At 48.4% G+C, this 26,558-nt stretch overlaps 1 protein-coding gene across 1 annotated transcript; it reads left to right on the top strand.

Annotated features, from left to right (window-relative positions):
- Positions 1-459: 459 nt before the first annotated feature.
- Positions 460-24,048, top strand: EEF1AKMT1 (EEF1A lysine methyltransferase 1). Its single transcript, XM_077298368.1, has 5 exons — positions 460-726; positions 18,592-18,762; positions 19,057-19,139; positions 20,684-20,964; positions 23,530-24,048. The coding sequence occupies exons 1-5, from the start codon at positions 514-516 to the stop codon at positions 23,664-23,666; spliced, it is 885 nt and encodes a 294-aa protein (XP_077154483.1). The 5' UTR covers positions 460-513; the 3' UTR covers positions 23,667-24,048.
- Positions 24,049-26,558: the final 2,510 nt, after the last annotated feature.

The raw sequence follows: 26,558 nt of genomic DNA, 5'->3' as shown, positions 1-26,558 counted from the left end.
GTGAAAAGAGCGCGATGTGCTTTATTTCATCGGTGATCGGTGGGCGCGCGTGCGCAGAAGCGGCGCTCTGCTGGCCGCGGCTTCAGGAAAATGGCCGTGGGATGCCGCGCGTGCGCAGAAGGAGATTGCGGCGGCCATTTTCCTGAAGCAGAGTTCGCATCTCGGCAGCATAGGTGGGGAATCGGGGTCCACAAAATACACTGTTGTAATGCACAGCTCAGGCCCTATTTAACAGTATTTTTATCTCATACGGAAAAAACGTGGTGACAGGTTCCCTTTACCTCCCCTTATGAGGCCATTGAGTTCCCCGTGTGCAGTTAGCGCCTCCCAGTGGTGACTGCACATGTTAAGGAAATAATTTTCAAGCCGTGTCTGCGGTGTGAATGCGGGTCTCCTTCGTCTGTAGCCGATATCCCCTATGTACACACAGGGCGGGCACAGCCGCACATTGGAGCCGCCTGGAAGTACACAGACGTGGACTTGGGACATAGAAGGCAGCTACAGTCACCCGTCATGTCACACCGGCAAATTATGGAAGCAGCGCTAAGAACTGCCGAGCAGCTATGCGCGGCTACCGACCCGTCACCGCCAGCGCCAATCATTTATATAGCGCACTGGTTTCTGGGTAGACGAGGGGTGGGGACACCGGAAGAGCGAAGCATGATGGGAAGTGTAGTTTTCTATGACGTCCTTAGAGAACTTGCTCTCCGGGCTGCGATGTGTGAGGTGAGTGCGGGGAGCGATAGTCGCAGCTTGTATCACTCTGTACTGATGATGACAGATGGGTGTATACAGCGAGTTATCAGCTGCGGCCTCAGCGGGGTGTGCTGACGTCATCACCCTGCGGCGGCCAGCACCGGGCGCACGAGTGTGTGAGCGCGGCCCTGTGTGCGGGTCACTGCGGCCCTGTGTGCGGGTCACTGCGGCCCTGTGTGCGGGTCACTGCGGCCCTGTGTGCGGGTCACTGCGGCCCTGTGTGCGGGTCACTGCGGCCCTGTGTGCGGGTCACTGCGGCAGTGTCACCATGGTGACCGGTCTGCACCGAGTATTGGGGAAACGGGGCGGCTTCATACAGAATAAACTGATGGGAGGTGTAGTCGGGAAGGGCGCAACAAAATCTGTGTAAGCTCTCTCCTCACATTCTCTCTCCAGTCCTACCTCATTTCCCTTTCTCTCCACTTCCCCCTCTTTTCCTCCCTCCATCTTTCCATCACTCTTTCTCTCCATCACTCACTTTCCCACCGTTGCTCTTTCCCTCCGTCGCTCCTTCCTTCCCTCCGTCGCTCCTTCCTTCCCTCCGTCGCTCCTTCCCTCCGTCGCTCCTTCCCACCGTTGCTCCTTCCCACCGTTGCTCCTTCCCTCCGTCGCTCCTTCCCACCGTTGCTCCTTCCCACCGTTGCTCCTTCCCTCCGTCGCTCCTTCCTTCCCTCCGTCGCTCCTTCCTTCCCTCCGTCGCTCCTTCCTTCCCTCCGTCGCTCCTTCCCTCCGTCGCTCCTTCCCACCGTCGCTCCTTCCCTCCGTCGCTCCTTCCCTCCGTCGCTCCTTCCCACTGTCGCTCTTTCCCTCCGTCGCTCCTTCCTTCCCACCGTCGCTCCTTCCCTCCGTTGCTCCTTCCCTCCGTCGCTCCTTCCCACCGTTGCTCTTTCCCTCCATCGCTCCTTCCTTCCCTCCGTCGCTCCTTCCCTCCGTCGCTCCTTCCCACCGTCGCTCCTTCCCACCGTCGCTCCTTCCCACCGTCGCTCCTTCCCACCGTCGCTCCTTCCCACCGTCGCTCTTTCCCTCCGTCGCTCCTTCCTTCCTTCCCACCGTCGCTCCTTCCCTCCGTCGCTCCTTCCCTCCGTCGCTCCTTCCCTCCGTCGCTCCTTCCCACCGTCGCTCCTTCCCTCCGTCGCTCCTTCCTTCCTTCCCACCGTCGCTCCTTCCCTCCGTCGCTCCTTCCCTCCGTCGCTCCTTCCCTCCGTCGCTCCTTCCCTCCGTCGCTCCTTCCCACCGTCGCTCCTTCCCACCGTCGCTCCTTCCTTCCCACCGTCGCTCCTTCCTTCCCACCGTCTCTCCTTCCCACCGTCTCTCTTTCCCTCAGTCGCTCCTTCCCACCGTCGCTCCTTCCCACCGTCGCTCTTTCCCTCAGTCGCTCCTTCCTTCCCGCCGTCGCTCCTTCCCGCCTTAATTATTCTCACATGTACTAATGATTTATGAACTAAAAATGTAAAAAGACAGTTAAACTTTAAGACCAATTTTCGATTGTAATTTCTATTTTTCTTTTTTCCTACACAAATAAAATACCAATATATTCTTTAATTGATTTATTTTTTTCAAAAGGAATTGGCGGATTCAGACAAAATTAATGTGTAAAGTTATGCCAAGTCCTTTTGTAGCTAATGATCTATTTTTGAGTGACTGAATGACACCTGCAGTCCACTAAATAACATGTAACTCTATGTAGACCATAAAGGGCCCCTGCTGATTTACAGCGCAGGGGATTTGGTCGGATCATCTCCCTATACAAATTTGATGTCCTTGCATTGCCTTAAAGGGAAGCTGTCACCTGAATTTGGCGGGACCTTTTTTTGGTCCTATGGGCGGTGTTTTCGGGTCTTTTATTCACCCCTTCCTTTCCTGCTGGCTGCACGCTGGCCGCAATATTGGCTTGAAGTTGATTCGCTGTCCTCCGTAGAACACTCCTGCGCACGGCAATCTTGCCTTGCGCACGCGCAGTATGCTTTGCCCAACTGCGGGCAAAGCCGAAAGCATTAGTGCGCATGTGCTGGCGCACTATGTCCCGGAAGTATTTTGCTGTGTTCCGGGACATAGTGCACCCATCGGACCGAAAAAAGGTCCCGCCAAATTCAGGTGACAGGCTCCCTTTAAATAAGTCTGGATGCCGTGCACGATACTGCTGCTTATTAGTAGTGACGAGCGAACGTGCTGGGATATGGTGTTATCTGAGCATGCTTGGGGGGCTAGCAGAGTGTCTTTGGTGTGCTCAAAAAATAGGTTGGAGTCCCCGTGCCTGCATATGTTGCAGCTGTTGAACAGCCACCAGACATGCAGTGTCCTCACTATACAAATACCTTATTATGGCCCCACAACTCCTGATACAGAGGGGCATACAGAATAATAATGAAAAACATAAAAAAGAAAACTACCAGCACTCAGTCAGTGGTGCACGTGTAAAAAGGTTATACTATTATGATATATTTTGTATATGTTCTGTATATAACATCTGAAGTCACGATATGTGACTGGTATATGATATCTAATAACTATAAAATATCCAATGTTATAAAGTGATTGCTATATTACTACAGGTGAGTACAGAAGAGCAGTGACATATATCAGCATGTTACAGATCACCTGGTACACTGTCAGTAGTGCACTATGCATATCATTGAGCGATAGAGGATAATATGCCCTGGTGTAACGTCTGATGTTCTGTAATATATGTCACATATCCTGAATATTTGAGGTCCTGCTGTCAGTGTCACCATCCTAATCAGTCTGGTGCAAAATTCTGTATTGTCGTGCCTGCAGTTCCTGTGATGTGAGTTGTAGCAGCAGCTTGTTCTCACTCGTGATGTAATTTGTAGCTGCAGCTTGATTTTGCACTTGACGTGAGTTGTAGCAGCAGCTTGATGTTGTTCTTGATGCGAATTGTAGCTGCAGCATGGTCTTGCTCTTAATGTGAGTTATAACTGCCGCTTGATGTTCTTGATGTGAGTTGTAGCTACACCTTGATCTCGCTCTTGATGACATTTGTAGCCGCAGATTGATCTTGCTCCTGATGTGAGTTGTAGTTGCAGATTGATCTCATTCTTGATGTGAGTTTTAGCTGCAGATTGATCTCGCTATTGATGTGAGTTATAGCTGCAGCTTGATCTTGTACTTGATTGGAGTTGTAGCTGCAACTTGATTTAGCTTTTGATGCGAGTTTTAGTCGCAGATCTCGTTCTTGATGTGAGTTGTAGCTGCAACTTGATCTCGCTCTTCATGTGAGTTATACAGCTCTGGCAAAAATTAAGAGACCACTGCACAGTTTTATAAAAATCCGCTTCTCTCCATGTCTGACAGCCATTCCATTCCAGTGCCAGTTGAATTCCAACCAGAGTACACCTCATTCTACCTAATGTGCTTCTGATTAGGTGATCACCTGAACCAAATCTTATTTAACGAAGGAAAGTATATAAAAAAAAAACCCTGCTGTGGTGGTCACAATCCTCTTGCAATAAGACAAGCTGGATGGCAAAACAAGTACTAGTAATATCCCAAAAGTAATAGGAATGAAAAAATAACTTTCAACCATGCCAAAGGAGTTGAAAAGAAAAGTCTTGAGTGAGTGAAAGAAGGGCTCAAGTCTGGCTTTACTAGCAGAGGGATACAGTGAGCGTCATGTTGCCTCCATCCTTAAAATTTCTAAGACGGCTGTCCATTACAACAAGGTCAAGCAGCAGACATTGGGGACAACAAAGCTACAGACCAACAGAGGGTGAAAACGACCCTCCACTGACCGGGATGACCGTCATCTTATTCGGATGTCACTCAGCAACTGCAGGATGACATCAAGTGACCTACAAAATGAATGACAAATGGCAGCTGGGGTGAAGTGCACGGCAAGAACAGCTCGTAACAGGCTCCTAGAGGCAGGACTCAAGTCATGTAAAGCTAGAAAAAAGCCTTTTATCAGTGAGAAGCAAAGGAGAGCCAGGCTGAAGTTTGCCAAAGACCATAAGGATTGGACCATAGAGGATTGGAGTAAGGTAATCTTCTCTGATGAGTCTAATTTTCAGCTTTTCCCAACACCTGGTCGTCTAATGGTTAGACGGAGACCTGGAGAGATGTACAAGCCACAGTGTCTTGCACCCACTGTGAAATTTGGTGGAGGACCGGTGATGATCTAGGGAGGCTTCAGCAAGGCTGGAATTGGGCAGGTTAATCTTTGCGAAGGACATATGAATCAAGCCGCATACAAGGCTATCCTGGAAAAACAGTTGATTCCTTCTGCTCAGGCAATGCTCCCCAACTCTGAGGACTGTTTTTTCCAGCAGGACAATGCGCCATGCCACACAGCTAGGTCAATCAAGGTGTGGATGAAGGACCACTACATCAAATCCTTGTCATGGCCAGCCCAATCTCCAGACCTGAACCCCATTGAAAACCTCTGGAATGTAATCAAGAGGAAGATGGATAGTCACAAGCCATCAAAGAAGAACTGATTACATTTTTGTACCAGGAGTGGCATAAGGTCACCCAAAAGCAGTGTGATAGACTGGTGGAAAGCATGCCAAGACGCATGAAAGCTGTGATTAAAAATCATGGTTATTCCACAAAATATTGATTTCTGAACTCTTCCCGAGTTAAAACATTAGTATTGTTGTTTCTAAATGATTATGAACTTGGTTTTTTTTTGCATTATTTGAGGTCTGCAAGCAATGCATTTTTTTTGTTGTTGTTTTGACCATTTCTCATTTTCAGAAAATAAATACAAAATTTATTGCTTTGAACTTCGGAGACATGTTGTCAGTAGTTTATAGAATAAAAGAACAATTTACATTTTACTCAAAAATATACCTATAAAGAGAAAAATCAGACCGAGCTGACTGGAGCGAGGTCCAGTCAGATCCAGACTGCGGTCTGAGGAGGACGAGGATCCACGGAGCTGCGCCTGCACCCCATGCGGTAGCATCCTAAGAAATAGACATTGAAGGGAAGCGTGTTCTAGTGAGTGAGAAACTAAGGCATAACAACAAGTGGATACCAGAGAGGATAGTAGACGAGAGGAGCTGCATCCTTCTGGTGCGTGTTCCGGTAGCCAGAATACCGAGGTAGTAAAGTGCTCTACGCCGTTGCTTTAGAGACTGGCAGGACAGTCAATTCCAAGTTAGCTGCCCGACCTTAATACCTAAGAAGACACGGTGGCAAATTGTGGGGGTCAGGGTGTCTCTAGGGTCCCTATAAACAAGCCTCAGGCCATCAGTCATACGGGTTTTGTTCTATCCGACCACGGGGAACAGAGAGAGAAGAGTAATAACAGTGAGGACCTTATTAGAGCTTAAGCAAGTGAGGACCTACTGTGTTACTGTGTGCATAGGAAGGCTATTGGATTCCACCTGGATAAGGAGACTCTGGATTTGCCTTCAGACCGGCGGGACTCTGCCGACCCCGTGATCCGGCACCCAGGACTGTGGACACTGAAGCCTTCAGTAAAGGTAAAGAGACTGCAACCTTGTGTCCTCGTTATTCACCGCGCCTTACACCATCCACACTTCTGGGAAGCCCTGGGGATACACTTCACCTGTGGGAAGGTATACCATCTAGCTGCCATCACATCACCCCAGCGGACCCCTAAGCAGCGTCGGTCACCCTGACCGAATACCACAGGTGGTGTCATGAACATCATATAAACTACACCTTTAATTGGATGCCCCTCAAAGGGCCATGGACCGGGTCGGGCCACCGTGACATTCCCCGAACCGAAGGACCCAGTACCGAGTACCCCGTTGCCCTTAACGTGGGGGCGCTCCAACTGTTTTCTACAGCGCATTTAAACATAGGTTTTAAAATGCAAGACGGAAAGCAAAATCTCCAGGATGGAGGGAACCAGGGCTTTCAGCCGGTCACCAGCTACCATTCTAGCACCGGGGTCTCCTGTGATTGCAGTAGTGGGCCGGTCGGTGCCTCTGCACGGGCATTGTTGGTTGCCCTGTATGAATGCTGCTGACAGTGACTGACAGGTGCGAGCAGTGACCAGCGATAGTACAGCAGACATTGGCCTCGTATGGAGCACAGCGCCCCTCAGTGGCTACGGCCGGTGCTCTGTTCATTGGACATAGTGCTCGGATTACTTAAAGGGAACCTGTCACCCCGTTTTTTCCGTATGAGATAAAAATACCGTTAAATAGGGCCTGAGCTGTGCATTGCAATAGTGTATTTTGTGGACCCCGATTCCCCACCTATGCTGCCGAAATACGTTACCAAAGTAGTCGTTTTTGCCTGTCAATCAGGCTGGTCTGGTCAAAAGGGCGTGGTGTCTTCCCCCAGATCTTGCTTAGTTTTCCGTTGGTTGCGTAGTGGTGTGCGCATGCCCAAGGTCCCAAATCCACGTCACAGGGGAGTGAAAAGATCGCGATGTGCTGTATTTCATCGGTGATCGGTGGGCGCGCGTGCGCAGAAGGAGATTGCGGCGGCCATTTTCCTGAAGCAGAGTTCGCATCTCGGCAGCATAGGTGGGGAATCGGGGTCCACAAAATACACTGTTGTAATGCACAGCTCAGGCCCTATTTAACAGTATTTTTATCTCATACGGAAAAAACGGGGTGACAGGTTTCCTTTAACTCCCCTTATGAGGCCATTGAGTTCCCCGTGTGCAGTTAGCGCCTCCTAGTGGTGACTGCACATGTTAAGGAAATAATTTTCAAGCCGTGTCTGCGGTGTGAATGCGGGTCTCCTTCGTCTGTAGCCGATATCCCCTATGTACACACAGGGCGGGCACAGCCGCACATTGGAGCCGCCTGGAAGTACACAGACGTGGACTTGGGACATAGAAGGCAGCTACAGTCACCCGTCATGTCACAGACACCGGCAAATTATGGAAGCCGCGCTAAGAAGTGCCGAGCAACTATGCGCGGCTACCGGCCCGTCACCGCCAGCGCCAATCATTTATATAGCGCACTGGTTTCTGGGTAGACGAGGGGTGGGGACACCGGAAGAGCGAAGCATGATGGGAAGTGTAGTTTCCCTCTGTCGCTCCTTCCCTCTGTCGCTCCTTCCCTCTGTCGCTCCTTCCCTCCGTCGCTCCTTCCTTCCCTCCGTCGCTCCTTCCTTCCCTCCGTCGCTCCTTCCCACCGTCTCTCCTTCCCACCGTCGCTCTTTCCTTCCTTCCCACCGTCGCTCCTTCCCTCCGTCGCTCCTTCCCACCGTTGCTCCTTCCCTCCGTCGCTCCTTCCTTCCCACCGTCGCTCTTTCCCTCCGTCGCTCCTTCCTTCCCACCGTCGCTCCTTCCTTCCCTCCGTCGCTCCTTCCTTCCCACCGTCGCTCCTTCCCACCGTCGCTCCTTCCCACCGTCGCTCCTTCCCACCGTCGCTCCTTCCCACCGTCGCTCTTTCCCTCCGTCGCTCCTTCCTTCCTTCCCACCGTCGCTCCTTCCCTCCGTCGCTCCTTCCCTCCGTCGCTCCTTCCCTCCGTTGCTCCTTCCCTCCGTCGCTCCTTCCCTCCGTTGCTTCTTCCCTCCGTCGCTCCTTCCCTCCGTCGCTCCTTCCCACCGTTGCTCTTTCCCTCCGTCGCTCCTTCCCACCGTCGCTCTTTCCCTCCGTCGCTCCTTCCCACCATTGCTCCTTCCTTCCCACCGTTGCTCCTTCCCTCCGTCGCTCCTTCCCTCCGTTGCTTCTTCCCTCCGTCGCTCCTTCCCTCCGTCGCTCCTTCCCACCGTCGCTCTTTCCCTCCGTCGCTCCTTCCCACCGTCGCTCTTTCCCTCCGTCGCTCCTTCCCACCATTGCTCCTTCCTTCCCACCGTCGCTCCTTCCCTCCGTCGCTCCTTCCCACCGTTGCTCCTTCCTTCCCTCCGTCGCTCCTTTCTCCGTCGCTCCTTCCTTCTCTCCGTCGCTCCTTCCTTCTCTCCGTCGCTCCTTCCTTCCCTCCGTCGCTCCTTCCTTCCCTCCGTCGCTCCTTCCTTCCCTCCGTCGCTCCTTCCTTCCCTCCGTCGCTCCTTCCTTCCCTCCGTCGCTCCTTCCTTCCCTCCGTCGCTCCTTCCTTCCCACCGTCGCTCCTTCCCACCGTCGCTCCTTCCCACCGTCGCTCCTTCCTTCCCACCGTCGCTCCTTCCCACCGTCGCTCCTTCCCACCGTCGCTCCTTCCCACCGTCGCTCCTTCCCTCTGTCGCTCCTTCCCTCTGTCGCTCCTTCCCTCAGTCGCTCCTTCCCTCAGTCGCTCCTTCCCTCAGTCGCTCCTTCCCTCCGTCGCTCCTTCCCTCAGTCGCTCCTTCCCTCAGTCGCTCCTTCCCTCCGTCGCTCCTTCCCTCCGTCGCTCCTTCCCTCCGTCGCTCCTTCCCTCCGTCGCTCCTTCCCTCCGTCGCTCCTTCCCTCCGTCGCTCCTTCCCTCCGTCGCTCCTTCCCTCCGTCGCTCCTTCCCTCCGTCGCTCCTTCCCTCCGTCGCTCCTTCCCTCCCACCGTCGCTCCTTCCCTCCCACCGTCGCTCCTTCCCTCCCACCGTCGCTCCTTCCTTCCCTCCGTCGCTCCTTCCCACCGTCGCTCCTTCCCACCGTCGCGCTTTCCCTCCGTCGCTCCTTCCTTCCTTCCCACCGTCGCTCCTTCCCTCCGTCGCTCTTTCCCTCCGTCGCTCCTTCCCACCGTTGCGCTTTCCCTCCGTCGCTCCTTCCTTCCCACCGTCGCTCCTTCCCTCCGTCGCCCCTTCCCACCGTTGCTCCTTCCTTCCCTCCGTCGCTCCTTCCTTCCCACCGTCGCTCTTTCCCTCCGTCGCTCCTTCCCTCCGTCGCTCCTTCCCTCCGTCGCTCCTTCCCTCCGTCGCTCCTTCCCACCGTCGCTCCTTCCCACCGTCGCTCCTTCCCACCGTCGCTCCTTCCCACCGTCGCTCCTTCCCACCGTCGCTCCTTCCTTCCTTCCCACCATCGCTCCTTCCCTCCGTCGCTCCTTCCCACCGTCGCTCCTTCCTTCCCTCCGTCGCTCCTTCCTTCCCACCGTCGCTCCTTCCCTCCGTCGCTCCTTCCCACCGTTGCTCCTTCCTTCCCTCCGTCGCTCCTTCCTTCCCACCGTCGCTCTTTCCCTCCGTCGCTCCTTCCCACCGTCGCTCTTTCCCACCGTCGCTCTTTCCCTCCGTCGCTCCTTCCCACCGTTGCTCCTTCCTTCCCACTGTCGCTCCTTCCCACTGTCGCTCCTTCCCTCCGTCGCTCCTTCCCACCGTTGCTCCTTCCTTCCCTCCGTCGCTCCTTCCTTCCCTCCGTCGCTCCTTCCTTCCCTCCGTCGCTCCTTCCTTCTCTCCGTCGCTCCTTCCTTCTCTCCGTCGCTCCTTCCTTCCCTCCGTCGCTCCTTCCTTCCCTCCGTCGCTCCTTCCTTCCCTCCGTCGCTCCTTCCTTCCCTCCGTCGCTCCTTCCCACCGTCGCTCCTTCCCACCGTCGCTCCTTCCCACCGTCGCTCCTTCCCACCGTCGCTCCTTCCCACCGTCGCTCCTTCCCACCGTCGCTCCTGCTCCTTCCCACCGTCGCTCTTTCCCTCTGTCGCTCTTTCCCTCTGTCGCTCCTTCCCTCCGTCGCTCCTTCCCTCCGTCGCTCCTTCCCTCCGTCGCTCCTTCCCTCCGTCGCTCCTTCCCTCCGTCGCTCCTTCCCTCCGTCGCTCCTTCCCTCCCACCGTCGCTCCTTCCTTCCCTCCGTCGCTCCTTCCTTCCCTCCGTCGCTCCTTCCCACCGTCGCTCCTTCCCACCGTCGCTCCTTCCCACCGTCGCTCCTTCCCACCGTCGCTCCTTCCCACCGTCGCGCTTTCCCTCCGTCGCTCCTTCCTTCCTTCCCACCGTCGCTCCTTCCCTCCGTCGCTCCTTCCCACCGTCGCTCTTTCCCTCCGTCGCTCCTTCCCACCGTTGCGCTTTCCCTCCGTCGCTCCTTCCTTCCCACCGTCGCTCCTTCCCTCCGTCGCCCCTTCCCACCGTTGCTCCTTCCTTCCCTCCGTCGCTCCTTCCTTCCCACCGTCGCTCTTTCCCTCCGTCGCTCCTTCCCTCCGTCGCTCCTTCCCTCCGTCGCTCCTTCCCACCGTCGCTCCTTCCCACCGTCGCTCCTTCCCACCGTCGCTCCTTCCCACCGTCGCTCCTTCCCACCGTCGCTCCTTCCCACCGTCGCTCCTTCCTTCCCACCGTCGCTCCTTCCCTCCGTCGCTCCTTCCCACCGTCGCTCCTTCCTTCCCTCCGTCGCTCCTTCCTTCCCACCGTCGCTCCTTCCCTCCGTCGCTCCTTCCCACCGTTGCTCCTTCCTTCCCTCCGTCGCTCCTTCCTTCCCACCGTCTCTCCTTCCCACCGTCTCTCCTTCCCACCGTCTCTCCTTCCCACCGTCGCTCCTTCCCACTGTTGCTCTTTCCCTCCGTTGCTCCTTCCCTCCGTCGCTCCTTCCCACCGTCGCTCCTTCCCACCGTCGCTCTTTCCCTCCGTCGCTCCTTCCTTCCTTCCCACCGTCGCTCCTTCCCTCCGTCGCTCCTTCCCACCGTTGCTCCTTCCTTCCCTCCGTCGCTCCTTCCTTCCCACCGTCTCTCCTTCCCACCGTTGCTCTTTCCCTCCGTCGCTCCTTCCTTCCCTCCGTCGCTCTTTCCCTCCGTCGCTCCTTCCCACCGTCGCTCCTTCCCACCGTCGCTCCTTCCCACCGTCGCTCCTTCCCACCGTCGCTCTTTCCCACCGTCGCTCCTTCCTTCCTTCCCACCGTCGCTCCTTCCCTCCGTCGCTCCTTCCCACCGTTGCTCTTTCCCTCCGTCGCTCCTTCCTTTCCACCGTTGCTCTTTCCCTCCGTCGCTCCTTCCTTCCCACCATCGCTCTTTCCCTCCGTCGCTCCTTCCCACCGTTGCTCCTTCCTTCCCTCCGTCGCTCCTTCCTTCCCTCCGTCGCTCCTTCCCACCGTCGCTCCTTCCCTCCGTCGCTCCTTCCCTCCGTCGCTCCTTCCCTCCGTCGCTCCTTCCCTCCGTCGCTCCTTCCTGCCGTCGCTCCTTCCCGCCGTTGCTCTTTCCCGCCTTAATTATTCTCACATGTACTAATGATTTATGAACTAAAAATTTAAAAAGACAGTTAAACTTTAAGACCAATTTTCGATTGTAATTTCTATTTTTCTTTTTTCCTACACAAATAAAATACCAATATATTCTTTAATTGATTTATTTTTTTCAAAAGGAATTGGCGGATTCAGACAAAATTAATGTGTAAAGTTATGCCAAGTCCTTTTGTAGCTAATGATCTATTTTTGAGTGATTGAATGACACCTGCAGTCCACTAAATAACATGTAACTCTATGTAGACCATAAAGGGCCCCTGCTGATTTACAGCGCAGGGGATTTGGTCGGATCATCTCCCTATACAAATTTGATGTCCTTGCATTGCCTTAAAGGGAAGCTGTCACCTGAATTTGGCGGGACCTTTTTTCGGTCCGATGGGCGGTGTTTTTGGGGTGTTTTATTCACCCCTTCCTTTCCCGCTGGCTGCAATATTGGCTTGAAGTTGATTCGCTGTCCTCCGTAGAACACTCCTGCGCACGGCAATCTTGCCTTGCGCACGCGCAGTATGCTTTGCCCAACTGCGGGCAAAGCCGAAAAGCATTAGTGCGCATGTGCTGGCGCACTATGTCCCGGAAGTATTTCGCTGTGTTCCGGGACATAGTGCGCCCATCGGACCGAAAAAAGGTCCCGCCAAATTCAGGTGACAGGCTCCCTTTAAATAAGTCTGGATGCCGTGCACGATACTGCTGCTTATTAGTAGTGACGAGCGAACTTGCTGGGATAAGGTGTTATCTGAGCATGCTCGGGGGGCTAGCAGAGTGTCTTTGGTGTGCTCAAAAAATAGGTTGGAGTCCCCGTGCCTGCATATGTTGCAGCTGTTGAACAGCCACGAGACATGCAGTGTCCTCACTATACAAATACCTTATTATGGCCCCACAACTCCTGATACAGAGGGGTATACAGAATAATAATGAAAAACATAAAAAAAGAAAACTACCAGCACTCAGTCAGCGGTGCACGTGTAAAAAGGTTATACTATTATGATATATTTTGTATATATTCTGTATATAACATCTGAAGTTACGATATGTGACTGGTATATGATATCTAATAACTATAAAATATCCAATGTTATAAAGTGATTGCTATATTACTACAGGTGAGTACAGAAGAGCAGTGACATATCAGCATGTTACAGATCACCTGGTACACTGTCAGTAGTGCACTATGCATATCATTGAGCGATAGAGGATAATATGCCCTGGTGTAACGTCTGATGTTCTGTAATATATGTCACATATCCTGAATATCTGAGGTCCTGCTGTCAGTGTCACCATCCTAATCAGTCTGGTGCAAAATTCTGTATTGTCGTGCCTGCAGTTCCTGTGATGTGAGTTGTAGCAGCAGCTTGTTCTCACTCGTGATGTAATTTGTAGCTGCAGCTTGATTTTGCACTTGACGTGAGTTGTAGCAGCAGCTTGATGTTGTTCTTGATGCGAATTGTAGCTGCAGCATGGTCTTGCTCTTAATGTGAGTTATAACTGCCGCTTGATGTTCTTGATGTGAGTTGTAGCTACAGCTTGATCTCGCTCTTGATGACATTTGTAGCCGCAGATTGATCTTGCTCCTGATGTGAGTTGTAGTTGCAGATTGATCTTGCTCCTGATGTCAGTTGTAGTTGCAGATTGATCTCATTCTTGATGTGAGTTTTAGCTGCAGATTGATCTCGCTATTGATGTGAGTTATAGCTGCAGCTTGATTTAGCTTTTGATGCGAGTTTTAGTTGCAGATCTCGTTCTTGATGTGAGTTGTAGCTGCAACTTGATCTCGCTCTTCATGTGAGTTATACAGCTCTGGCAAAAATTAAGAGACCACTGCACAGTTTTATAAAAATCCGCTTCTCTCCATGTCTGACAGCCATTCCATTCCAGTGCCAGTTGAATTCCAACCAGAGTACACCTCATTCTACCTAATGTGCTTCTGATTAGGTGATCACCTGAACCAAATCTTATTTAACGAAGGAAAGTATATAAAAAAAACCCTGCTGTGGTGGTCACAATCCTCTTGCAATAAGACAAGCTGGATGGCAAAACAAGTACTAGTAATATCCCAAAAGTAATAGGAATGAAAAAATAACTTTCAACCATGCCAAAGGAGTTGAAAAGAAAAGTCTTGAGTGAGTGAAAGAAGGGCTCAAGTCTGGCTTTACTAGCAGAGGGATACAGTGAGCGTCATGTTGCCTCCATCCTTAAAATTTCTAAGACGGCTGTCCATTACAACAAGGTCAAGCAGCAGACATTGGGGACAACAAAGCTACAGACCAACAGAGGGTGAAAACGACCCTCCACTGACCGGGATGACCGTCATCTTATTCGGATGTCACTCAGCAACTGCAGGATGACATCAAGTGACCTACAAAATGAATGACAAATGGCAGCTGGGGTGAAGTGCACGGCAAGAACAGCTCGTAACAGGCTCCTAGAGGCAGGACTCAAGTCATGTAAAGCTAGAAAAAAGCCTTTTATCAGTGAGAAGCAAAGGAGAGCCAGGCTGAAGTTTGCCAAAGACCATAAGGATTGGACCATAGAGGATTGGAGTAAGGTAATCTTCTCTGATGAGTCTAATTTTCAGCTTTTCCCAACACCTGGTCGTCTAATGGTTAGACGGAGACCTGGAGAGACGTACAAGCCACAGTGTCTTGCACCCACTGTGAAATTTGGTGGAGGACCGGTGATGATCTAGGGAGGCTTCAGCAAGGCTGGAATTGGGCAGGTTAATCTTTGCGAAGGACATATGAATCAAGCCGCATACAAGGCTATCCTGGAAAAACAGTTGATTCCTTCTGCTCAGGCAATGCTCCCCAACTCTGAGGACTGTTTTTTCCAGCAGGACAATGCGCCATGCCACACAGCTAGGTCAATCAAGGTGTGGATGAAGGACCACTACATCAAATCCTTGTCATGGCCAGCCCAATCTCCAGACCTGAACCCCATTGAAAACCTCTGGAATGTAATCAAGAGGAAGATGGATAGTCACAAGCCATCAAAGAAGAACTGATTACATTTTTGTACCAGGAGTGGCATAAGGTCACCCAAAAGCAGTGTGATAGACTGGTGGAAAGCATGCCAAGACACATGAAAGCTGTGATTAAAAATCATGGTTATTCCACAAAATATTGATTTCTGAACTCTTCCCGAGTTAAAACATTAGTATTGTTGTTTCTAAATGATTATGAACTTGGGTTTTTTTTTGCATTATTTGAGGTCTGCAAGCAATGCATTTTTTTTGTTGTTGTTTTGACCATTTCTCATTTTCAGAAAATAAATACAAAATTTATTGCTTTGAACTTCGGAGACATGTTGTCAGTAGTTTATAGAATAAAAGAACAATTTACATTTTACTCAAAAATATACCTATAAAGAGAAAAATCAGACAAACTGAACATTTTGCAATGGTCTCTTAATTTTTGCCAGAGCTGTGGCTTCAGCTTGATGTCTTGATGTGAGTTGTAGCAGCAGCTTGATCTCGCTCTTTTATTTTACATGGGAGAATATAGTCATTAAGATGGGGTTCTCCGAGTAGAGGACAGCCACCTTAATAACCGTGTGTCTGATTTTACTGTCAGTGTGGCTTCTTCTTTTCTCTAAATAAAAAAATAAAATCCCAGCTTCTCCCACCTATAAGGCTATGTGCACACGTCAGGATTTGGTCAGGCTTTTTCATCAGGTTTTGTAGCCAAAACCAGGAGTGGGTGATAAATGCAGAAGTGGAGCATATGTTTCTATTATACTTTTCCTCTAATTGTTCCACTCCTGGTTTTGGCTACAAATCCTGACGTAAAATCCTGACAAAATCCTGACGTGTGCACATAGCCTGAGGCCATGTTCACACAGTGCGTTTTTTACCGCGGAACCGCAGCGGTTTTGCCGCTGCGGTTCCGCAGCTTTTTTCCATGCAGGGTACAGTACAATGTACCCTATGGAAAACAGGAACCACTGTGCACATGATCCTGAATTTAAAAAAAAAAAGCCGCGCTGAATAGCTGCGGGAAAAAAGAAGGACCATGTCACTTCTTTGCCCGAAACAGCAGCGGTTCTGCACCCATAGACCTCCATTGTGAGGTCAAACCCGCAGTAAAACCCGCAGATCAAAAATATATCTGCGGGTTTTATTGCGATTTGTGGTGCAGAACCGCTGCAGCAGGAAGTGCGGGGAAGCGGCCGGAAGTGCGTGGGCGGAAGTGCTTGGGCGGAGAGACATGGAGGCATACCGTCGCATGGGGATCGTGTCGGCCGTTTGATTGATTTGGTATGTGTGTGTGCGTGTGTGTGTGTGTGTGTGTGTGTATGTGTGTGTGTATGTGTGTGTGTATGTGTGCGTGTGTGTGCGTGTCCCCATGCGACGCTAGTGCCACCATTGTGCTAAGTCGCCGTATGGGACTACTACTCCCATCCGGTATTAGGATGGGAGAGTTGTCCCTGTGTCCGGCGACTTAGTACAGTTGTAAAGTTACACAAAACACACACAATACACATACATGACACACAGTACAGTACATACAACATATAACACAGAGTATATACTCACCAACAGCACACTGGTAGGCGAAGCCCTCGATCCTCCAGGAAAAAAATCACAAAATAAAAAATCAAATTCATACTCCCTGTCCGCAGAATCCATAAAACGAGTGTCCCACGCCGATCGGCTGCTCTCCGGCGATACACTGCCAGGAGCGAAGCTCCTAGCAGTGTATCGCGTACTGTTCCGGAGTTCAATGACTTCGGCGTCTCGGTTAACGGCAGTACAGCTGCGTTGAACTTTCCCGCGCAGCACTGCCGTTAAGCGAGAGTGCCGGGGTCAATGACCGCCGGTAAACTCGCTCGCGCATGCGCAGTGACACACCGACAGGAACTATGGCTCCTGTCAGTGTGTTGCTGCAGCCGTGGAGAGCAGACATATCTCTGGATGTGTCTGTTCTCCATGGAAGATCTTCGTGGGCTACGTGATACGTGGCACTTAAATACGTGGCAATTAAATATGTGATACGTGTCACTTAAATATGTGATACGTGTCACTTAAATACATGATACGTGGCACTTAAATACGTGATACGTGGCACTTAAATATGTGATACGTGGCACTTAAATACGTGGAACTTAAATACGTGGCACTGAAATACGTGATACGTGGCACTTAAATATGTGGCACTGAAATACGTGGCACTTAAATACGTGGCACTTAAATACGTGATACGTGGCAAAGAAATACGTGGCACTGAAATATGGCACTGAAATATGTGGCACTGAAATACGTGGCACTGAAATACGTGGCACTGAAATACGTGGCACTGAAATACGTGGCACTGAAATACGTGGCACTGAAATATGTGGCTCTGAAATACGTGGCACTGAAATACGTGATACGTGGCACTTAAATACGTGGCACTTAAATACGTGATACGTGGCACTGAAATACGTGGCACTTAAATACGTGGCACTTAAATACGTGATACGTGGCACTTAAATACGTGGCACTTAAATACGTGGCACTTAAATACGTGGCACTTAAATACGTGGCACTGAAATACGTGGCACTGAAATACGTGATACGTGGCACTGAAATACGTGGCACTGAAATACGTGATACGTGGCACTTAAATACGTGGCACTTAAATACGTGATACGTGGCACTGAAATACGTGGCACTTAAATACGTGGCACTTAAATACGTGATACGTGGCACTTAAATACGTGGCACTTAAATACGTGGCACTTAAATACGTGGCACTTAAATACGTGGCACTGAAATACGTGGCACTGAAATACGTGATACGTGGCACTGAAATACGTGGCACTGAAATACGTGGCACTGAAATACGTGGCACTGAAATATGTGGCACTGAAATACGTGGCACTGAAATACGTGGCACTTAAATACGTGGCACTTAAATACGTGATACGTGGCACTGAAATACGTGGTACGTGGCACTTAAATACGTGGCACTTAGGCTATGTTCACATTTGCGTTGTGCGCCGCAGCGTCGGCACCGCAACACAACGCAAACAAAAACGCATGCACAATGCTGCGTTTTGCGCCGCATGCGTCCTTTTTTTGATTGATTTTGGACACAGCAAAAATGCAACTTGCTGCGTCCTCTGCGCCCGGATGCGTGCGCTGCAGTGACGCATGCGGCGCAAAACGCAAGTGCGACGCATGTCCATGCGCCCCCATGTTAAATATAGGGGCGCATGACGCATGCGGCGACGCTGCGGCGCCCGACGCTGCGGCGCAGACCGCAAATGTGAACGTAGACTTAAATAGCTGGATAGAGCTGGATCCGCGGGCTGTGATCTGGCCTACGCTCAGCACTCTGCGGAGCGCTGTCATTCAAAACACGTCCACTCATTTTGGTGTTTAGTCCCAAAATGGAGGATGGAAGAAGAAAAGGGTTGGACAAGGAAATTACATCATTTCTTTTTTTTTTTTCCCCCACTGCAGTTAAAGCTTTATTTGTGTCAAACACAGACAATCTGCAGAGAAAACTGCATAAAAAAACGCACTAAAAACCGCATCAAAAACGCACCAAAAACGCACCTGCGTTTTCTGCCAAGAGCTGCGGTTTTTAGTCCTGAAAAAAAGGATTGAAATCAGGAACGTGTGAACATACCCTAAAGCAGTTAGAAAAACGAGCAGCCTTTGCTTAGCACAGATGGCATCCGTGTGCAGTCCTTTATTTTTTATGGACCCATTGACTTTAAGGAACGACATAGACATGGACATGTGAGCCCCCCATAGACTATAATGTGTACATGTGCTGTCCATGAAGCACATATCTGAATAAAGGCCTCATTCAGACGGTCGATCGTCAGTAGACACCGGTGGCACATGACTCTTCTATTTCCAGAGATTGATCCAAGTGATGGACGGCAGTGATGATGACGATGATGTCCCTCAGCTCTCGGCTCACACGTTGGCAGCGTTGCAGGATTTCTACACTGAACAGCAGCAGCGGGAGTCTTTGAAGTCAGAGCCGGACTATGATAAGTTTGCAGTCGGAGCTGTTGAAGAGGACTGGGTAAGAGCGTCCTTATGGGGGTCCGACTTATCCTGCCTATGTATTGTGTGCAGGCTCGGGAATAGGGGTCCCGTGTTCTGTTACAATGGAGCAGCAGTCGGCCATGTGCGCTGCTCCTTGATGCAAAGTCTTTGGGACTGATGTAAATATGTAATCGTGTAACTAACAGGTGAAGTCGGTCAGTAATGGTTGATATAGTTTTTGCAGAGTGATAAAGCTGCCATTGCCATAACTGCCCACCAGGGGGAGCCCTTGCATCATTCTAACATACATTTCCATATTTTTGGTCACCAGCAATTGAGCCAGTTTTGGTACAATGACGAAACGGCGCTGAGTCTGGCGAAAGAAGCAATGGAGGCATCCGGGAAAAATGGGAGGTAAGGTGTTACCATGGCGATCCATAAATGCCTAATGCCGTGATGTCTGTAATTTGTATGTAACCCCTCCTCATGTACAGCACCATGGAATCAATGGTGATATGTAAATAAATAATAATCATGGGATGCTGCTTGTGTGTCCCTGTGACCATGCTCACATCTTGGCATGTTGATACTTAGGGGCCCCATATAATAGATAGTTGTCGGCCAGGACCGCTCCTTACTGACTGCGCCATATGTAGCAGAGCTCAGTCTGCCCAGCGTTCCTCTGTTCTTTAGGAGACTCCTATGGCGGCCGCTTAACTAGCCAAGAATCCAAAATCGGACATGCTGGACTCTGAAAGAGGACCTGTCACCAGGTCAACAGTGTCCTGATTTTTGCTCTTATTTATTCCCACTGCTTCCTCTAAGTATTCCATTTTCCATTTTGTGTGTGTTTTTTTTACTTGATTTCACCATACTGTTCCTAAGATAAGGGCCTTTTCATTTATTGGTAATTTTTATGGCCTTTACCAGGGGTATCACTGGGTAATTATGCAGAGCAGATAAAGACACGGCCCCAAAGAATCCTCTGAGCCACACGTACTTGGTAAATAAAAACCCACTAAAATTGGCACTAAATATAAAGGCTCATATCTCTGGAGTCGTATGGCGGATTTATAAGTAACAAAAAACTGTTTAATCACAGGCGCTGAGGGAATAAAATCAAAGCAAAAACTACACATGTGACCTGGTGACAAGTCCTCTGTAACCCCTTGTCTTCTGCCTGCGGGCCCCTTACACATTACACTGTAGGACAAAGTCAGTTAAGCTGTCTGTCTGTTGTGCACAAAAAGCCAAAGAAGGGGACGCAGCACTGCACAATGGCCGACCATTCCCTGCATCAGCCTGAGAGTATAAAGTCATGGCCTGTCCTAGCAATATGTTACTTAAGATGAGATCTTTTTTTTTTTTCATGAAAAAGTGTTACATGAGAGAGTTTCTCCTTAAATTTTATTGAGGAATTTGATGTGGATTTGTGTGCATTCTACTTAACCTAAGACCTTATAGTCACATGTGTGCGCCTATCCCTTGGGTGCGCCTATCCCTTGGGTGCGCCTATCCCTTGGGTGTGACTATCCCTTGTGTGCGCCTATCCCTTGGGTGCGCCTATCCCTTGGGTGTGACTATCCCTTGTGTGCGCCTATCCCTTGGGTGCGCCTATCCCTTGTGTGCGCCTATCCCTTGTGTGCGCCTATCCCTTGTGTGCGCCTATCCCTTGGGTGCGCCTATCCCTTGTGTGCGCCTTCCCCGTGTGCGTATATCCCGCATGTATATATGTTATTAGTGTGTGTTTCTGGATTAGTCTGTATGCTCACGATGGGCGGTATTCTGCATATCTTCGGGGGTGCCCTCCTGATTCGTTGTCCAGCACATGGACGGAGGACTTCCTTAGGTCTGCAGCTCACTTGGACAGATACCAGTGAACACTAATAATGGTCGTCCTTGTATTTATTTTTCCTCACTGCCTTATTATCCGGCTGCTGGTTTTCGTGTCTCTTCAGGATCGCTTGTGTGAGTGCTCCCAGCGTCTACCAGAAGCTTAAAGGGCTGGTCGGGGCTGATGTGGCGGTGTGCCTGCTGGAATACGACAAGCGGTTTTCAGTGTATGGAGATGAATTCATCTTCTACGATTATAATAAACCATTAGAATTGCCAGAGCGGCTGCTGCAGCACAGCTTTGATATCGTATTAGCGGACCCCCCGTACTTATCTGAAGAGTGTCTGCACAAAACTGCCGAGACCGTTCAATTCTTGACCAAAGGGAAAATCCTGTTGTGCACAGGTACGTAATGACACTAATGCTGCTGTATGGTGACGTCCGGTGTCACTGTCCAAATAATGTAATTAGATGAGACCACAAACCTCATGGCGTCCTGTGTTCGGTGAGTATGTGCACAGCAAAGCGGGAAATGAGAAGGAGACCGTGAGAAAATTTTGTCAAACAGTTTTTTTGGGGTCCATAAAGGTAATATGATTGGCTGAATATTGCGCTTTACACTTTACCTGGGCAGCGCACTGACGCCTTGCTGCTTTCTACATCCGCTGTTATCCCGCTCATCCGCTGAGCACGTTCTCTCCCGCTGCTCTCTTCCATCTCTATAGTGAAGCTAGCCTACCACTCACTACGTTCCCCCAAAATCGCATCTTTCTAATCTTCACCTTTCAAGACCTGGTGATTTATTTTCATTTTTTTTTAGCTTTTTTTGCACTTTTGTTTTTTTTCTTCCTGTTTTATTTTATTTTAAAAGCCATCCTTTTTTTTTTTTTTTTTTTAAATAAAACATAACCCTATGAGGGTTTTTTTTGCAGGACGAGTTTTAGTTTTGCATGACCCCATTGATTTTCCCATATGATGTACTGAAAACGTGAAAAAAAAAAATCGAAGTTGAGTGAACTAGTGAAAACAATGCAATTCTTCTCATTCATGATCCTGTAAAAAATGACCTGGCGATATGTGTCTCCAGGTCAGTACTATGATGGTGATACTACACTTTGGAAGGTTTCATTAAAAAGTGTCATTAAAATGCCGACTCAGCCTTCAAAAAAATCAAAGTCCTCGCACAGCTCCACTGCTGTGCCACATTTTGGGGCAGATACGGCATTTTGATCACTTTTTATTATTTCATTTTTGGGGAGAATTGCACTATGGAAACGCCGTAATTCTGCCGTTTGAACTTTTTTTTCTTTCCAGCACTTAAGTTATGGTTTAAATAATGTTATATATTGACTACACTGACTAATGCAGACACGATGATACCAAATATTAAATTTGTTTTTGTTACATTTTTTAGTTGGGGAAAAAGGAGGTTATATATATATATATATATATATATATATATATATAGAGAGAGAGAGAGAGAGAGAGAGAGAGAGAGAGAGAGAGAGAGAGAGAGAGAGAGAGAGAGAGAGAGAGAGAGAGAGAGAGAGAGAGATTGATTCAAAGAAGAGGCAGCACTCCATAATTAAAGTGAAACATGTGTTAGGTTTAATCGACCCACATAGCCGGGCGACGTTTCAGCTCCATCTGAGCCTTTATCAAGCCTTGATAAAGGCTCAGATGGAGCTGAAACGTCGCCCGGCTATGTGGGTCGATTAAACCTAACACATGTTTCACTTTAATTATGGAGTGCTGCCTCTTCTTTGAATCTCTGTGAATCTGGTGCAATCGTTGGACTGGTTGCCTGAGGCCCTGCACCCGAAGATAAGTACAAGTGTTGTGCTGTTCCCTTTCTTTAATATATATATATATATATACACAGCAGTACATGAATCTAGGCCATGTGAAAACACAGACAAATATTCAATATGAATTCTACTTCAAAAATATTTTTTTACAAATTTTTTTCAAAAATTTTTTTTCATAAAACTTACAGTAATGAAGATTCTTAGCGCATAAATTGGCCAATTCATGTGTGCCCATCAACCACGGCAAGGTGATCTCCCTCTGATGGGTCCTACTCTACCGTACATGCCACTCTTGGGCCACCAGCCTACAACTATGGACAAAACATGTCACTCTGGGCTAAACCTACAATTTATGGGCAGGTAGAGCTGATTACCGCCACCTGCAAGGTCAATGGGAGGAGTGCAAGATCAGTATGGATGCAGCCACATCCAATAACTAAATAAATAAAACTTTTTTTTTGTCTATATGATGCAGCTTGCAGCTTTGCACGTGTTCACATTAGGGGTGCTGGTTGTTTTTTTTTTCTCTATTTAGTTATTGGATGTGGCTGCATCCATACTGATCTTGCACTCCTCCCATTGACCTTGCAGGTGGCGGTAATCAGCTCTACCTGCCCATAAATTGTAGGTTTAGCCCAGAGTGACATGTTTTGTCCATAGTTGTAGGCTGGTGGCCCAAGAGTGGCATGTACGGTAGAGTAGGACCCATCAGAGGGAGATCACCTTGCCGTGGTTGATGGGCACACATGAATTGGCCAATTTATGCGCTAAGAATCTTCATTACTGTAAGTTTTATGAAAAAAAAATTTTGAAAAAAATTTTGAAAAAAATTTTTTTTAAGTATAATTCATATTGAATATTTGTCTGTGTTTTCACATGGCCTAGACACATGTACATGTGCTGCTGTGTTTTTTTGTCTATATGATGCAGCTTGCAGCTTTGCACGTGTTCACATTAGGGGTGCTGGTTGGTTTTCTCTATCTATCTATCTATCTATCTATCTATCTATCTATCTATCTATCTATCTATCTATATATATATATATATATATATATATATATATATATATATATAATATATATTTTTTTTTTTTTTTTACTTCATTGTTTTCGTACCTTTAGAGGAATTAAACCTTTGATATTTTTGTTTCCTCCTTTTCCAGGGGCCGTGATGGACGATTTAGTGGCTCAGATCCTCGGACTGAAAATGTGTAAATTTATTCCGAGGCACAACCGGTCTCTCGCCAATGAATTTAGATGTTTTGCCAACTATGAGATCGGTCTCGATGCCGCATCCTAAATACCCGACATCCAATAACTGGACCGGATCCTTCCCGCAAGCTCTGGACATGGCAAGGAGCGGAGCGGACCAGGAAAGTGATGACTGTACAGACCGCAGGGGATCCAGTGGCGGCATGGAGGGATCACTATTTCTGTTCATGGAAATGTAGCTCGATCCATCAGGGCCTGCGCGTGTCTACCTCTGCACCAGCACTTGGGTACACGGCTGAGATACAGCCCAGTGACTCCTTCCTGGGAAAACCTATTTGAGATGGAACCGTGAAGACTTCAGTGCGTTCTCACTAAATTCTGCTCCATCTGTACTTATGTTCTTTACAAATAAATAATATAACACGTTGGGTTCTTTTCCTTTATTAAGTAAAATTGGTTGTAAAGAGCGTAAAGAACATGACTGACTTTTTTTTTTTTCCTGTAGAAATAGCGCCACTCCTGTCCATGGGTTGTGACTGGTATTGCAGCTCTGCCTTATTTTGGCAGCTCATAGGTGGCACGGTATCTACTTATTCATTACACATGTTTCATGTATAAAAACCCTGCAGCTAAATCACCGCCTCATTTCTCATGTCGTTTTTACCGCTACGTGTAAATATCCACTTTCCCATTAAAAAGCAGTGTAACATAGCGGGAGCCCAAGGCGAAGACTTGCTGAGAAGCAGAGACTTATCATTACAGGGTGATCCATAGCCAATCTGTGCATGTAAGGAAATGTCTGACCCCATAAGGAACAACGTCCTGTATGAAAACATTTTAGTGTTATAAATCAATAGTGCACATGAATAAGCAACTTTGTAATGTATCTCATATATAGCTCGTCTATATCATTTCTCTCTCCTCGTGGATGGATCTTTTGTTCTCAATTCATGTATAAAATGTTTATTCCGTGAAGACGTGCCCATTACTGAGATAGACGACAGTTGGTGCCCATACAGTTCTATGGAGGAGGAAGGAGCTGGAGACACAGACATTCTGCTGCAAGTTCTCCAGAAACAAGAGCGATGTCTGTCCCTGCCCTAAGTCCAATGTACGTGACATATTAGACCACATTTAGTCCTCCGATAGTTTCCTGACCCCACAGTATAGTGTAATCTGTATGGAAGGAATACAGGGACTGATAATACATTGATTTATTCATTAAAACTCATTAAAAAAAAAAAAAAACACAACATAATTCTCAAAGTAAATTTCCGGCAACTCTATCAAATAACAATGTTTTTGTAAAAGCATTGCCTGACAGTGGAGCAGAGTATTTCAGGCTCTAAAGCTCCGATCTCATTTACTGATCTGTCATTTTAAGGCCGTTCATCACATTTCTGAACGTGTGTGCACCCTGAAAGCTAACAGATCTATGCACCAGCTCACAGTAACGGGTTAATGTAATGGCGTCCTCCACAGATTTACAATTACCTGTTCATTACTACTGTAACGATTTACTGTGTTGCGATACGGAGACAAAGAAGAATAAGTTCATAAAAGGCGGGCGGGCTATACCTTTATTAACCAGCAGGTGGAGCTTTTCCATTTAGAAGAATCTACGCAAAGTAAAAAATGGCATGAGCCCTTGTGGAGAATCCTGCACTGCAGTAAAGAAGCCCTCCTCCTCCTCCTCCTCCTCCTCCCATCAAAGATGTTTATTCTCTTAATATATCGCAGTCATCATATTATACAGCACTGTGTACTTACAATTGCTCATTTTGCCTTTCTACCCAGCTAATAATTCTTCTCTTTTCCATTAGGTCTATGACATCATGGGATGATAAACTGACTAGCTGAATCGTTCTAAGCTCTATGTAGAAACAGGAGGTCAATTTTCTCTGTATGAGTCATAAGTCACTGCAAAAGTCACTGATGTGGGAGGAGAGAGCAGCTGGGTCAGGAAAAGTAGAGGGGGGATGATGAATGCATGGACAAGAGACTTCCTGTTTCTACATAGAGCAGAGAAAATAGAAGGATTATCTGGGTAAAAAGGCAAAATGAGCAATTGTAAACAAGAGTGCTATATAATATGGTCACTGCAATATATTAAGAGGATAAAAACTTTGATGGGAGGAGGAGGAGTGCTCAGTTAATGAAAATAACGGTACAAAGCAGATTCTAGAAAATATTGAATGGATATCTGGTCAAAGAGAAAGTTCTTCCAATGGAAAAAGTGTACTTTCAATTTTGTCCCATTGTATTATTTATTACGGTCACATTATATAGCGCCATTAATTCCCCCGCACTTTACAGACCTCATCATCACTGTCCCCATTGGGGCTCACAATCTACATTCCCTATCAGTATGGTGTGGGAGGAAACCGGAGAACCTGGAGGAAATCCAGCAAACACGGGGAGAACATACAAACTTCTTGCAGTTCTTGGTGGGATTTGAACCAAGGACCCCAGCGCCGCAAGGCTGCAGTGCTAACCACTGAGCCACCATACAGTGCTAACCACTGAGCCACCATACAGTGCTAACCACTGAGCCACCATACAGTGCTAACCACTGAGCCACAATGCTGCTCATAAACACATCAATTGATGATTTCTCATAGGAGAAGGTGGAGAAACCTACAACAGTGGGGGGTTTTTTAAAGTTTTTATCTGAGAATAACTGATGAAACTCGTCAATCTTTGATGTTAAAAACGGACACTGTCCAAACTCGGACTGTTATTTTTTCTTTATACACAGTACAGACCAAAAGTTTGGACACCTTCTCATTTCAATATTTTTCTGTATGTTCATGACTATGAAAATTGTACATTCACACTGAAGGCATCAAAACTATGAATTAACACATGTGGAATTATATACTTAACAAAGTGTGAAACAACTGAAAATATGTCTTATATTCTAGGTTCTTCAAAGTAGCCACCTTTTGCTTTGATGACTGCTTTGCACACTCTTGGCATT

The sequence above is a fragment of the Ranitomeya variabilis genome, chromosome 3, assembly GCF_051348905.1.
Source record: "Ranitomeya variabilis isolate aRanVar5 chromosome 3, aRanVar5.hap1, whole genome shotgun sequence".
NCBI lineage: Eukaryota > Metazoa > Chordata > Amphibia > Anura > Dendrobatidae > Ranitomeya > Ranitomeya variabilis.
This window is presented reverse-complemented; position numbering and strand designations above follow the sequence as displayed.